The 16,364-nt window shown below is 39.5% G+C and overlaps 1 protein-coding gene across 1 annotated transcript; it reads right to left on the bottom strand.

The window, feature by feature from the left end:
* Nucleotides 1-15,783: 15,783 nt before the first annotated feature.
* On the bottom strand, nt 15,784-16,356 carry LOC135800695 (uncharacterized). The gene has a single exon (XM_065314000.1). It carries the CDS (start codon nt 16,354-16,356, stop codon nt 15,784-15,786), a length of 573 nt encoding a protein of 190 aa, XP_065170072.1.
* Between the last annotated feature and the right edge of the window lie 8 nt (nt 16,357-16,364).

The following is a 16,364-nucleotide window of genomic DNA, read 5'->3' as shown; positions in this document are numbered from 1 at the left end:
TTCTCTTCTGGCATACTAACTCCCTTCACTTCTTTGACTTACTTTATGTATTGCTTACTTGCTATGTATTTAAAACTGTCGTTAGGGCTCAAGATTGAGTTTGCGGAGCTCTTTCAAACACGTGCTAACACCTTGACCTACACCGTCCAAACCTTAGTTATAATTAACGTTTGTAAAGGTTCCTTAATAATTACAGGCGCGCTGAAGGTATAAAAGAGCTATGTTTTTGTTGAAGTTCAAATTGCAATTCAGAAAATAATCGCGTTTTCTTGGAGGCTGCATGTTTTCGACTACGGTTTTATAGCGTGTTATGGTGTGTTATCGCTGTCTGCTCGGATGACAGCGGATGGTCGTTTGTTCTTTGATTTCATGTAATTGTAACGACGATTTTGATTCGCGTTGATTCTCTAGCATGTAAGCATTAGCGCCTAGATAAGTAACCTACAAATTATATTCGCGATGCGTGTCAAGCGGTTTTTACTTTAAAAGTGTGTTGAATGTTCTATTCCTCTGATTTGCAAACAAATCTTACATTGTGCTTTAGTGTTCGATGGATTATACATACGACTATTTAGGTAGTTATTGTAGGTAGGTAGGTATTAAATTCTTGCGGCACTTACATGAGGAAATTTCATTATTATCGTAAAATGAAAGGATATACCTTAAGGGTTTCACAAAAAACAATTAACCGTCTGCTTCATGTTTCGCCACGTGTTTCATCATCAGGCACATGAATGTAAAAATAAAGAGTGCAAAATTAAACTATTTATAGAGAAATAAATGTTAAAAAGTGGTGGCGGAAACTAATTTAAAAGGTGTAAATTGAACAAAGTGGATTTGTTAACTTCTACCTGATCGTTTGACAATAATCTCTTCTGGTTATAGGGGTTGATTTTCAGAGATTCAAGTAAATTCAATTTTGTGCTTTTATTACACCTATGTAAAATTTTGAAATTTGGATCGAATTTATGATTAAGGTTTATTAAATGTTTTGCATATGTTGAATGTTTTGACTTGATTTTAAAACTGTGCGCGTGTTCTTTACTCTGGGCATTAAAAGACTTCTCTGTTTGACCAACGTTTGACCTATACCTTAGAGCAGTTTTAGGATCTATTTGGTCTGTACAGTTTTTAATAAATTTACCTATGGAATTGTATGTTTTGAATGAAATTGTCAGATCGGATATTCTTAAGAATTTAGTAAAGGCATCGGAAGGTTTTCCATCATAAGTTTGAGAAGAATAAATTTTCGATTTAATATTCGAGATTCTGGAAAAAATAAGAGAAGTAACTAAGTTCTGTAAGTTCTATATATATATATATATATTCGAATTGTAGTTGCGAGGGTTCTAAACTACAATATATTCACTCCTGGTAGTAAATAAGTAAAATTAGATTGTTTATTCGCTTATGGTAGCTAACTTGTCGTCAGTGTGTGTTAGTATTTTATCGTTTTTCGGGATCTTGTCGCTGCGTTGGCTGGCGCTTCAGTCCCTTTGCTTCTGCTGGTGGCCGGTGGCGGCGTGACCGAGGCGGCGAGACCGCCACAACCACTCCCCCCCGAGTGACTTTCGGCGGGACGTTTGAAAGTCACGGTGCGAGAGTATGTCCTCTTCGGAGGGTCCATTGTTGATCCCCAGTGGTGTGAATTGGATTGGTTGGAAGTTGAAGGGGCGCCTTCTTCCTTCGTGAGATCATTGTCAGTCTTGTTGCAGTAGTGGGGTTTCAGTCTTTCGACTGACACGTTTTTATTTTCCCCGTCGATGTCCAGAGTGTACAGTCTGTCAGTGATCCGTTTGACGACTTTGTACGGGCTTTGGTACGGCGGCTCTAGTGGAGCCTTTACATGATCACTGCGTAGCCAGACGTGTGAACATTTATCCAGGTCTTTTAGTACGAAGACTCTGGATTTTGTGTGATGAGCCGTTTGAGTCGGGCGGATGCCGCGCATGTATTCCCTGTGCTTCTCGACAAATATCTGAGGATTCGGTGGCAAGTCTGCGGAGACGAAGAATTCTCCAGGTATTCTTAGGCATGTGCCATATAGCATCTCTGCCGGGGTGGCCTGTATGTCTTCTTTGAAGGATGTCCTGAGTCCCAGGAGGACAGTTGGTAGGATGTCGAGCCAAGGTTTTGGGGAGCACATGAGTGCAGCTTTTAGAGTTCGGTGCATGCGCTCGACTATCCCGTTTGACTGAGGATGGTATGCCGTTGTCCGGTTCTTGTTTGCTCCTACTAGTATTGTGAGGGCTTGAAAGAGCGCCGATTCAAATTGTGTTCCCTGGTCGGAGGTAATTGTGATTGGAGATCCGAAGCGAGTCACCCAGTGGTTAAAGAATTCGGTTGCCACCGTGTCAGTGGTCATGTCTTTCATAGGCACGGCTTCCGGCCATCTTGAGAAGCGGTCGATCACCGTGAGGCAGTATTGGAATCCCTGTACGTTTGGTAGGGTGATTATGTCGATGTGTACTTGGTTGAATCTCGAGTCCGGTACGTCGATGTGGTTTGGTTCCAGACGGGTGTGCCGGTGAGTTTTGGAGCGTTGGCATGCGACGCATTCGCGTGACCACTGTGTGGCGTCTTTTCCAATGCCGGGCCATGTGAACTTTTCTCTGAGTAGCCTTGAAGTTGTTCTTGTGCTTGGATGAGCTGGCTCGTGGATGACGTTGAAGGCTGTTCTGCGTAAGGACACTGGAATGTATGGTTTTACCCGTCCGTTGGCGACGTTGCAGAAGATTTTGATGCCGTCCTCGATTTCAAGTTCTTGCAGCTGCAGAGACGTGGAATTTCGAAGCAATTCTCTTAATTCTTGGTCCAAGAGCTGTTGGTTGGAGATTTCTTGTGGGTTTAGTACTGTCGGCATGTCGATTGTGTAGATGCGAGAGAGGGCATCAGCGACTGTGTTCTCCTCTCCTTTCAGGTATTGAATGTCAGTTGAGTATTGAGAGATATAGTCTAGCTGTCTCAGATGGCGTTCTGATGCCTTGTCGTGTTTTTGTTTTAGAGCGAAGGTGAGCGGTCTATGGTCTGTTTTGACTGTGAAGTGCCGGCAGTCCAGAAGTTGCTGGAAGAATTTGATTGAGGCGAACACGGCGAGTAGCTCGCGGTCGTAAGTGCTGTAGCGCTGCTCCGTCGGTGTGAGTTTTCTAGAGAAAAATCCGAGTGGTTCCCAGTTGTTGTTGACGAGTTGTTCGAGCTTGGCGCCGATTGCGGTTGAGGAAGCGTCGGTTGTTAGTGCTAGACGGGCGTCGGGTGACGGGTAGGAGAGTAATGTGACTTCTGCCAGTTTCGTCTTGCAGTCTTCAAATGCTTGGTTGGCTTCAGGTGTCCATGGTACCTTCGATTTGTCTCTCTTGATTGACCGTTTCAGGAAGTTGTTGAGCGGTTGTTGAGCGTGCGCAGCTTGCGGAACACAGCGTCTGTAATAATTGATCATTCCAAGGAAGCGTCTGAGTTCCTCGACGGTTTCTGGTTTTTTGTAATTAAGTATTGCTGAGACGCGTTCTTGAACTGGAGCATAGCCTTGTGCGTTGATTGTGTGTCCGAGGAAGTTGACCTCGGTTTGGCCGAAGACGCACTTGTCGTTGTTTATACTGAGAGAGTGAGCTTTAAGTCGCTCGAAGACGATCTCCAGGTGTTGGAGGTGTTCCGCCTCATTCTTTGACATGATGAGGATGTCATCTATGTATACAAAGACGAAGTCTAGATCGCGGAATACTGAGTCCATGAATCTTTGAAATGACTGGGTAGCATTTTTGAGTCCGAAAGGCATGACGACATACTCGAAGAGCCCCCAAGGGGTGATGATTGCCATTTTTTGTATGTCGTCTGGATGCATCGGTATTTGGTAGTAGGCTCTGTCGAGGTCGAGCTTGGTGAATACGCGTTTCCCAGGGAGTCGTTGAAATAAGTCCTGTATGAACGGTGGTGGGTACATGTCTTTTTCAGTGTTTGGGTTTAGCCCACGATAATCGCCGCAGAGTCCAGGTATCATTTTTCTTCTTTGCCATGTGAATTGGGCTTGCATAGGGGCTGTATGACGCTCTGAGGATACCTTTGTCGAGCATGTCTGCTATTTGGGCTTTTGCTGCTTCTGCCTTTTCGCCCCCCAGCTTTCGCGCGCGAGCTGTGACGGGCGGTCCTTTGGTGCTGATGCGGTGAGCATACTGGATGTTTGCTAGGTTCGGCCTGCTGATCGGCTTCGTGATTTCTATGAATTTTTGAAGTAGATCTGCGTAGAGAGCCGGGAGTTTTGAGTTTATGGTTGAGACGTTGTAAGTTTGAGCAGCTGGTTGTTAGTTGTGATGGGGGTGAATTTGCATGATTGGACGCACTGTCGTGCAGTAACCGTTGCGGTTGGGTGTTACTGATCTTCCCCTGGGTTGATGACCTCTGTAGCCGGAGTCGGACCTTGAGCTGCGTTGTGTCAGGTTGTTGATTGCCAGTTGATGTTGCTGCTGCTGATATTGTACCTCGGTCAGTTGTTTCGTGATTTGTTGTTGACTTAGCTGTAGGTTATTGATCTCTTGCTGGCAGCTTTTCAGGGTCATCTTGAGTTCCAGGATTTGCTGCTCAAGTTGTGAAGGTCCCGCTGTTTGTATATGGTCTCTGTTGTGTACTGCGTAGACCGAGCTGCTGCCCATGTTGAGCACGAGGCGGTCCGCTATTTCCGCCAGGCTGTTGAGATCGTTTAGGTTGGTTGAGACCAGGAGGTATGGGCGTACCCAGGCAGGGAGACGCTCTTTCCAGAGTTGGTGCAGCGCCTCATCTTCCATGGAGCCCTTTGCTAGCTCGCGCATCTCCCGCAGGAGTTGCGAGGGTCGTTTGTCGCCGAGTGTCATGTCTCTGAGGAGTTTGTGCAGTTGTGTTTGTCTGGAATCCGAGAATCGGCTTAATATTGCCGTTTTTAGGGTTGGATACTTATCTTGAATTGGCGGGTTGCTGATTACGTCCCAGAGTTGCTTGGATTTGCTGAGTGGAAGAGCCTTCAGGGTCTGGCTGTACTTTTGGTTGTCACTGGTAATGCGGTTGGCTGTGAAGTCAGCTTCAGCGATGGCGAACCACATCTCCGGTGAATCCGCGGCACACTGCGGCAGGTTGAGGTTGACTGCGAAGACTTGTTGTGGATTTGTATTCAGATGTGCAGGCAGCTGGAGGACTGGTGGGCCGCTCGAGTGGGCGTTGTTATTTTGCTGTGGTGTTTGTTCGACACCCGGTGGTCTGTCCGATGACTCGACGCCGAAATCGCCAAGCAGATTGTTGTTCAGAGGATCCTGAGTGGTGTTCGTTGACATGGTGTTGTTGTTCTTTTTTTTAGGGGTCCTCAGCATGTGTAATTTTTCGTGATGTCTTTTCCGCCAATTTACTTTCTTGGTTATCGCCGCGGCGTCGGTAGCGAGGCGAGGCCTTTTTTTACTTATTTTTGCAGGAATCACGTCGGGGTCACCAATATGTAGTTGCGAGGGTTCTAAACTACAATATATTCACTCCTGGTAGTAAATAAGTAAAATTAGATTGTTTATTCGCTTATGGTAGCTAACTTCTCGTCAGTATGTGTCAGTATTTTATCGTTTTTCGGGATCTTGTCGCTGCGTTGGCTGGCGCTTCAGTCCCTTTGCTTCTGCTGGTGGCCGGTGGCGGCGTGACCGAGGCGGCGAGACCGCCACAGAATACGAACAAGGGCGCCATCTAGACATAAGAAAACGAATTAGCATAATGGAGGTGCAGTTTTGTATCGATGTGGTCTGTGTGTGTGTGTCTCGAGAAAAGACGGACAGGCGCAGTGGGGATTCAAAGGTATCGCGGGAAAGGAGAAGCATGGGTGAAGGACACCGTTGAGCGCTCACCCAGAACTCATTCCGTTACGCCGATTCAATTCGTTTTGTATAATCAAATACTTTGTAATAAATGACGCGTAATTTGAATTGGAGTGTTGTTGATGTAGTTGCGGAGGAGGTTTCCGACATATATATATAATTTTGGGAAATTGGTACTGTAAGAAATGGTGTAGATGTGCGCGAGTTCTACATTAAAATTTTCTTTTTAGAGAGGAGTGTGTAATCACCAATGGATCATTGATCTAAATGCTGCTAATTTATGGATTCTAGGCTGAAAATAATGAAAATTAATTGTTGTGTCTGTATGGGTAGGTTTGTGATAATTTTTTTTAAGCGCATGTTGATTGTTTACATTTGTTATAGTAAAGTTGAGTAAGTTAATGGATTAGTTGATTTCAATTTCGAAGGTGAATTTGATGCGTTAGTAGTATAAAAATGAGAGTTCTGTGACCTCCTCAAGCCCCGCCCCAAGAGTGGGTGTGAAAATGGAGCTCTGTGATTGGTTGAAAGTGTGTGGTGGGGATAAAAGGAGTGTTGTGATTGGTTGGTAGTGTTCCCCCACTCCTTCCTCCTCAAGTAAGTGATTGGTTCCTCCTCAGGCCACCGCCTATTGGTGCTTGTTGTGATTGGATGGTCTTGAGGCCCCCACCTTGTGGTAGTGGGTATGGGTGTGGTTTGTGACCGCAAAATGGGTGTTGTGCAAAAAACAAAATGGCGCTTGGAAATATTGAAAGAAAAATGGCGGCTTATGTTGTAATTGGTTAATTGGTTTGTGACCGCAGAATGGGTGGTGTGAGAAAAAAAACAAAATGGAGGTTAGGAAAGAAAATGAGAGAAACAAATAGATATAGTTTTTATAAAGTACTACATATATTTATTTACATAGTTTATAATGACCCCAAGCGAGTGTTGTAATATTGTCTTCATTTACATAACGCTTATCATCTAAAGGGGCGTCTGCAAAAAGGGAATGGGTGGAAAATGGCGGTTTACTTTTGTTGTGGTGATTGGTCCACATACACTTTGTGACCGCAAAATGGGTGATGTGAGAAAAAAACAAAATGGAGGTTAGGAAAGAAAAATGAGAGAGAAAACACAGATATTCGTATATTAATATTGATATATATACCTATTTTATTTCCTTATTGGAATACAATCAAATAATTTTTTAAATTGTTCTATTCTTCTTTGAAAACGACTACGATCATTTGCTTCTCTTAACCAATCAATATTACCATTCAAAGATGTCTGATGATAATAAATGCGCGTTTCAAGAACATTTGAAAATTGCACTTTTTTTACTGTGGTGGTAGTGGTGGTGGTATTGTTGGTGGCGGATTCCAAATGCTCACTTTTACTGAGAACACAATCTGTAATTTTGAATGACAATAAAAGTCAACGATTTAAAGTTAATACATTTTATTTCACTTGTTAAAAAGAAAAAAAAAATTACAATTTCACAAAATTAACAACAACGTCTTTATAGCCTTCATGCTCTCTCATTCCACAGTATTGTAGAGCAACAAGCTCTATATATATATATATCCTTACTAATATTATAAATGTGTATGTCCTGAAGTTTATCGTGCTTTCACGCAAAAACTACTTAACAGATCACCATGAAAATTTGTACACATATTCTTAGTGGTCCCCGATAGGTTATAGGCTACTTTTTATTTAATAAAAATAATTATTTTTTTCAATAAAATAAAGAAATTGTTTAGTCACTAATACCTCTGCATCTGGTTATTTGACTACTTTAACGCCATCTAGCATTCCAGCAATGAAGCTCACACATAAGTACTATAGTAGAATCACACTGTATTACTACGTCAACATCAAATCCGTACACATATTCTTGGTGGTCCCCGATGGTCCCCAAATGGTTATAGGCTACTTTTTTATTTAATAAAAAAAATATTTTAAAAATAAAATAATGAAATTGTTTAGCCAATAATACCTCTGCATCTGGCTAATTGACTACTTTAACGCCATCTAGCATTCCATCGAAAATTTAAAACTTTATTGCATGTACAGTAGAATCCGTTTATTATGACTCCGCTTATATTGACCAACCGGTTATTATGACGTACCTACACTACCAAGTTTGGTTTTCATATGAAATTCTGTATAAAAAAATCGGATATACCTAATGACTTCGCTTACAGTGACATGTCGCTTATTATGACCCATTTTTAACAGATTATGTCCGGTTATAATGACCAACATGATTCTTTACACCTCCGGTAATGTTCGTTGATACCCGACGACGTTCGACACGTGGCGAACTTTTTATATATATTGCTACATTTCTTTTATGATTGTCAAATTACTTTTATGTATTTACTATCGGAAAGACCAAATGCTTAAATAATAAATATAAGCATTCGGGCAGCAGCACCTTGACCACGACTTAATCCGTATTTTCCATTAATCCGAATTTGGCGTGGGTCATTCGACAATCTCAATGCTTTTTAAAAAACAAGAACCGCATTAAGCAATCGTTCAATTCAAATGTTTTGAAACCGAAGAGGCTTCGAAAATCACAAGAAAATTAATTAAATGAAAAAACAAAAGCAGACAAAAATTACAGATTACTTGCAGTAAAAAATACACTTGTATGTGTTATAATGTGCTGATTACGTGCAATTTTGATTTTGATTTAATATGTATGTATATGTACATATTTACACAAAAAAGGCTTTTCATTTCACAAAACGCTTTGTATGACGTCCGCTTATTATGACGTGTTTGTCAATTCCCTTCGATGTCATTATAACCGGACTCTACTGTATTGTATTATATTTTAATGCAATTAGATATTTGGTAAACATTCAACATAAATAAATTAATAATAACATTACATTATTTATATTTCCAACATTATTAAATTGTACTAAAAACATTTTTCCCAAAAAGCATATCATTAGAAGGTGTTTAAATATTTGATACAATAATCAAAGAATACGATAGTTCTAGCAGTTTGTGATCATTGCGCACGTAGAACTGAATAAAACTGGCTTAGTTTCAAAATGTACGCAAATTCAGATCCTGGTATATTAAATTCATTGTTGTGTGGATATGTACTATTAATTTTGTACGGCTTAATTAAAAGTACCATCAAAGACATTTTGCTGGTACTCTGCAGCGTTATATATCTGTTTGGAAATTTAGGCCATTTGTACTATCAGTATCAAAATGGTGGGACGTTTGCAGATATATCATTTAATGTCTCGGTTTTGCTATCTAGCACATTCGGTTACTTTATTCAATTCGCAATCAAAATAAGAACTAAAACAGGTCTTCAATTGTGCAACATGGTCGACAATAATCCATATCTCAGCGTACTAGATAAAAGAGTTTGTCGAATAACAAGAATACATAATATAATTTTTGCGATATTTGGAGTTGCTTATGTTATCGTCGGAGTGACTGCGGTACTTCGTGTTGAATTACAGACTTGTGATGTACCTTCCCAACGTTTTTCATGCGGATATATTTTGCCAAGCGTACGCAAATATATTTATAATAAAATAAACATTTTGTAAAAATTTTGAAATGTTGCAGTATTTTTTTATTGATGACGTGAAGCCAGCTCTGCGGTTATTTTACAATGTTACTATAGTATGTCTCTTCATTTATTTAGCATTTGGAGTAATAACAGGTGCAATTATGATGCACTTCACAAGTTGTTACTTGGTGCTTTTTCTGGATGTATTTAAAAATACTTTGGAGGACGCAATACAAACAACAGACAAAAAAATGCGGAAACAGAAACTGATGTTAGCCTACGAGCAGCATATATTTATGTTAAGGTAATATAATCTATCCTTTTCATTGTGTTAATAATATTTATCAAAAAACCAAGATATTATTTGGGTTAATTTTAATATATTTGGTTAACAGATTTTGGGAGCTTTTAAATCTTATGTTCAAATGGCCGTTGCTCGTGCAATTCGTAATTAGTGGTTTTATAATGGCCATAATTTTTATAGCGCAGTTAATTGTAAATATGTGTAAGGTAATTATAGATGGCCGATATAAGAATATTTTATTTTTATTTCATAGAAATTTAATTTAATATCATTTGCTCACGTTTTAACTTATATGATTGGAACAATAACCATGGGAGTGATTGGTGAACGAGTTCTTGAAGTTGTGAGTATTCTTAGTACGAAAATATTTTAAAATATAAATGATTTTAATTGGTTTTAGAACGTGGCTCTAACACACGCAATTTTTTACGCTTGTCCCTGGGACGGAGATGTACAGAGTGTTAAATTTCTCATGTTTATGCACTTAAATTCGTTGAACGTATTTGGCGTTGAAATAGGAAACAATTATGCAACATATTCGAATGCTTTAGCGTTGGATGTATTTAATTGACAGACAATTTCTATATATTGCAATTTGTTCTGATGGATGTTTTTTAGATTTTCAGGTTTGCGTATTCGGTTGTGATGTGGTACATCAATTCCTTAAGTCATGGCTTAAACTTTATTAACTAGGACACAGTTGGAACTAGTATTGATCGCGCTACTGGATAATGGAAAATATCACTAAGTGACACTCAGAACATACAGGGTACATCACGTATTCTGCCGGACAGCACTCCATAAGATACTTTTAACTAGCAACAAAACAAGAAAACTTTAAACGAGCAATGATTCGAGAGATTCAAGACGGCAAGATATGGTAATAGCATGTAGTAGATATTTAGGCTCAGACATAAGAACTCTATTATTATTACAATAAATGTAAAAAAGGGAAAACAAGTAAATACAGTAGAATCCGTTTATTATGACTCCGCTTATATTGACCAACCGGTTATTATGACGTACCTACACTACCAAGTTTGGTTTTCATATAAAATTCTGTATAAAAAAAGTCGGATATAATGACTTCGCTTACAGTGACATGTCGCTTATTATGACCCATTTTTAACAGATTATGTCCGGTTATATTGACCAACATGATTCTTTACACCTCCGGTAATGTTCGTTGATACCCGACGACGTTCGACACGTGGCGAACTTTTTATATATATTGCTACATTTCTTTTATGATTGTCAAATTACTTTTATGTATTTACTATCGGAAAGACCAAATGCTTAAATAATAAATATAAGCATTCGGGCAGCAGTACCTTGACCACGACTTAATCCGTATTTTCCATTAATCCGAATTTGGCGTGGGTCATTCGACAATCTCAATGCTTTTTAAAAAACAAGAACCGCATTAAGCAATCGTTCAATTCAAATGTTTTGAAACCGAAGAGGCTTCGAAAATCACAAGAAAATTAATTAAATGAAAAAACAAAAGCAGACAAAAATTACAGATTACTTGAAGTAAAAAATACACTTGTATGTGTTATAATGTGCTGATTATGTGCAATTTTGATTTTGATTTAATATGTATGTATATGTACATATTTACATAAAAAAGGGATTTCATTTCACAAAACGCTTTGTATGACGTCCGCTTATTATGACGTGTTTGTCAATTCCCTTCGATGTCATTATAACCGGACTCTACTGTACGTTACAAATATATTTCCAAAAAAAGATAACAACAATTGCTTAACTTTAAAGGCATTTCTAGCGAGGTTAACGAAATTTTGGAATCCGATAACCTAACGTACCTTATAGACTAAGAGCCCGTGACGGCCAGACTTTCGTCATTATATATATATATATATGTATATATATATATATATATGTCGGATACACCTCCTCCTCAACTACATTAACAACATTCCAATTTAAATTACGCGCCATTTATTACAAAACAAAGTATGTCTTAGCTTAAACAATACGAATTGAATCGGCGTAACGGGATGAGTTCTGGGTGCGCGCTCAACGGTGCTCTCAGAGTGAGTGTCTTCATACATGATTCTCCTTTCCCTCGAAACCTTCGAATCCCTTCTGCGCTTGTCGCTCTTACTCGAGACACACACCCAGACCACATCGATGCAAGACTGCACCTCCATTAGCTGATTCATCTTCTTATGTCTAGATGGCGTCCTTGTTCGTATTCGAATCCGACACGGCCATCCTGCGCACACACGTCCTCGTGTGGCTTATTCTGTAAAACAAAGTAAATCTCAGAATCTTGTTCGAAAATTTTAATCACTCGGTCATCTCTGACCACATCTCTGTCATATCTCTCTCATATGCAGCAATATTACATTTCACAAAATCACAAAAATAACATGTTACAAAACCACTACAATGGTTTTCAACCCTGCACAATCACTACAATGATTTGCAACATCAAGCACAATCACTAGAATGATGGCTGGCAGTTCACAACTAATCACACCAATGATTAGGTCACACGTTACACAACCACACCAATGGTTGGCAACCTACTCAACCACTACAATGGTTGGCAGTTCACAACTAATCACACCAATGATTAGGTCTCATGTCACACAACCACACCAATGGTTGGCAACCTACTCAACCACTACAATGGTTGGCAGTTCACAACTAATCACACCAATGATTAGGTCTCATGTCACACAACCACACCAATGGTTGGCAACCTACTCAACCACTACAATGGTTGGCAGTTCACAACTAATCACACCAATGATTAGGTCTCATGTCACACAACCACACCAATGGTTGGCAACCTACTCAACCACTACAATGGTTGGCAGTTCACAACTAATCACACCAATGATTAGGTCACACGTTACACAACCACACCAATGGTTGGCAACCCTGCATGATCACTACAATGACCAGCAGTTCACAACTAAACAAAAAGAAAAACAATTTAGTCATAAATGGTACACATTATAATTATCCATCAAACTACAAACCGTCTCATGCTCAAGAAAAACTTACATACCGTTACAAGTACTACAGCTATTACACTCCCCGTGCAACCTTTCCAATACTCCTACGTAGTATTGCCTAACAATTCCTCTGCCGCGACTTGTGCGTCCGGCATCTTTCTTAGTCGATCGTGAGCGTACTTGTACGTTCTCTTCGAACTTAACGACTTTAATTTGTATCTATCATTTTCTAATACCTCTATTATTTCATAAGGCCCTTTATACTTGGCTTCTAGCTTAGTTTGATTACGCTCTTCGTTTTGTATGAGCACAAATTCTCCTACTGAGAAACGCTTTATTTTTGCTTTTGTCTTGTCAAATCTTGCCTTCTCGTACTTTGCCGATTTTTGAATTCGATCTATTGCCACTTGTCGAATTAAGTTAAGATCTACGTCATGTTCCGCGTTATCTACCATCATTGCCAACGGTCTCGCTACTTTCCCTATTAAGAGTTCTAAGGGGGACGTCTTTGTAGTTTTATTAATTGTGCAATTAATTGCTAATTGAATATTTCCTAACTCATTCTGCCATGACTTATCTGGTGTAATTTCGATTGCCGTTAACATTGCTTTTAAAACGCTCATCACTCTTTCCACTTGGCCGTTTGCGCGCGATGCTCCCGTCGCAATAAGATGTAGGTTAATATTTTTTGAATTACAATAAGTTTTAAAATCATTACTGGTAAAACATCTACCTTGGTCGGCTATTACTCTTGTTGGAGCACCAAACAAACAGACAGCCTTATTTAATGCGTCGATACAGCTGTGACTATTGATATTTTTTGAGTGATGTAGAAAAACAAATTTTGTGAAAGAGTCTATTAATACGAAAACATATTCTTTGGTATCATTCTTTCCACTTAGCTTGCCTGTTGCGTCAATATGTATCGTATTCCATGGGGTAGTAGTCTTTGGAATAGGGTGTAATTCTGCCTGAATTTTGCCTGAATGTGGTTTACTGAGTTTACAAGTTATCTACAAAACGCTTGACAAGTCGTGACATTCCTTGAAACCAATAGTGTTCGTAAATCTTTTCGAGCGTCTTATCCGATCCTAAATGCATTATTGACTCATGAATATTATTTATGACCGACCATTTCATCGAGTGAGGAATTATTGGTAGGCATAGAGACTTTCCGTTTCTTTGGATATGTCGGTGAAGAATGCCCGATCTTAACTCGTATGTCGCCGCTATGTTTTCGTCTAATGTGTTATTCGCTAAGTCTAATTTTAATTTCGAAATCTCTTCATCTTTCAACTGTTCTGCAAGTAGCCAATTGTCTTGTAGTTCTGCTAAGTTAACAATTTTCAGTTCTTTTCTATTTTCCATGCGCGGTGGGTTTTTATTTTCGCCTAGGTGGTTACGTGATAGAAAATCTACATGTGCCATTCGCTTTCCCTCCCTATACTCTATGTTAAATTCAAACGCTTGCAAATACGCCCACCATCGATGTACTCGTGGTGTTAAATCACATTTCTTTTGTGCAGCTTTTATGGAATTACAATCCGTAAAAATTGTAAATTTGCGTCCGCTTAGATATTGACGAAAATGTTTAATGGCGTTCACTATCGCAAGTGTCTCTAATTCATACGAATGGTACTTAAATTCTGTCGGTGTTGTTCGCTTGCTATAATACGCAACTACATGTTTCTTCTGTTCCTTTATCTGCATTAAAATTCCTCCATAACCATCTGCACTAGCGTCCGTATGTAATTCAATCGGAAGGTTCGGGTCAAAAATAATTAAAACAGGGTGCCCAGTTAGAATTGAAATAATTTGTTGACGTATTTGTTCATGTTCTATTTCCCATGAAAACTGCTGTTCACGCGTTGTAAGTTTGTGGAGAGGTGACATTTTCCTTGAAAATTTTTCTATGAATCGACGAAAGTAAGATGCGAGTCCTATAAATTGTCTGACTTGTGTGACTGAAGTAGGCGGTGCAAGATTTTTTAGTGCTTCAATTTTTCTCTGATTGGGTCGGATTGTGCCATTTTCTATTTCATACCCAAGAAATTGTACTTTTGTTTTCAGGAATGAGCATTTCTTTAAATTAAATGAAAATCCTGCTTTCGATAAAACATCTAAAACAATTCTCAACCTTTCTATTCCCTCGTCGACCGTTTGTGATACAATCATCACATCGTCGACATAAACGATTACGTAACTAAATGCTAATTCTCCCAAAGCTTTTATTATTGCTCTCTGAAAAACAGAGACTGCGTTTCGCAGACCAAATGGCATCGAAAGATATTCATATGAACCGTCGGGGGTAACAAAGGCCGTTTTCTCGATAGAATTTTCATGCACCGGAATCAAATGAAATCCGCTCGCACAATCCAATGCGGTAAAGTACTTTATATTCGTCATTCGGTCAATTTGATCAGAGATTAATGGCAATGGATATCTATCCGGAATTGTATTGTCGTTTAGTTCTCGGTAATCAATGCACATTCTATCAGTGCCGTCACTTTTTTTTACGAGAAGTGCAGGACTAGCAAATGGGGAATAACTTGGTCTAATTATCTTGGCGTCCAAAAGTTCTTTAACTTTCCCACGCATTGATTCTCTTTCTTCGAATGAGAGACGATAAGGGCGTCTTTGTACTGTTTTTGTTGAGTCTATAAGTCTGATCTCAAGTGTGCCCGTGTTTACGCGCGTTAATGGCATTTTGGTCACAAAGTATTCAGAGAAACTACTTATCACGCTTTCGAGTTTTGCTTTTTGACAAGCTGAAATATGTGTGTCTAGATTCTCTAATTTAAAAGTTGTGTTGTCTGGAACACACGAGTGGATGTTTTTCAAAAGCTCTTTTTTTAAGTTGAAATGAACTTTTAGTTATTATCGCAGTAAAATTTTGATTCAAAATCTCACGACCCAGCAATACGTCATGAATCAAATACAAATCAGGCAAGACGTGAAACAAGATCTCAGCATAGTGACTTTGAATTTCAACTTGACATAATATTTGTTCAAACGAATTTACTTTACTCGTACCAATTCCAACCATCGTAATTGAATTATAAAATTTCTTCCCGCAGAAATTTCGTGCAATACTCTCTTTTACTAATTCTCTCCATTCTCTCCAGAATCCAAATAAAAGGGTTACGACTCACCGTTATGTTTAAAAGTACCTCCAGGTAAATCAACTGCACAGATGTTGACCATCTTGACAAAGCCCTCATTCTTCCTGCAGCGGTTGGCGAAGTGTCCGGTCTCACCGCATTTGAAGCATCTCCCGCTGTTTGACGCTCCCGATGTGGACCGCTGAGGGGTGAATTTCTGGTCTTGTCTCCGCTTCTCGGGGCAGTCAGCCTGTCGATGTCCAAATTTATTGCAGTTGAAACACTTCGTCATCTTGGGTTGGAATGATGAAGTTCTTCGCATCTTCTCCGGGCGTTGCGAAGCATTGTCTACTGCGGCTGGTCGTTTAAAAGAGAGTGCTTGTAACTCCTTTTGTAATTGCTGTCTCGTCTGAATTTCGTTGGTGAATGACATACGCTGTACTCGATTATCGAATTGAGCAATATGCGATAATATTGTCGCAGTAGCGATTTGCTCGATGGACGCATCTTTCCAGTTAGTCATCAGCGAATTGAAAAGTCGCCCCGCGTAAGTACTCAAATTTTCATCACCTCGTGGCCTTCCATTCTGTAGATTTATTAGAGACGCAGTCATCGTCTCTG

The sequence above is a fragment of the Atheta coriaria genome, unplaced genomic scaffold, assembly GCF_025399875.1.
Source record: "Atheta coriaria isolate IRGN ID8LTWV9N9 unplaced genomic scaffold, Caltech_Dcor_3.1 hic_scaffold_10_pilon, whole genome shotgun sequence".
Taxonomy (NCBI): Eukaryota; Metazoa; Arthropoda; class Insecta; order Coleoptera; family Staphylinidae; genus Dalotia; species Dalotia coriaria.
This window is presented reverse-complemented; position numbering and strand designations above follow the sequence as displayed.

What these genes read in the sequence shown, in the direction of transcription:
- LOC135800695 (XM_065314000.1), bottom strand. Translation starts at nt 16,356, where the DNA reads ATGACTGCGTCTCTAATAAATCTACAGAATGGAAGGCCACGAGGTGAT.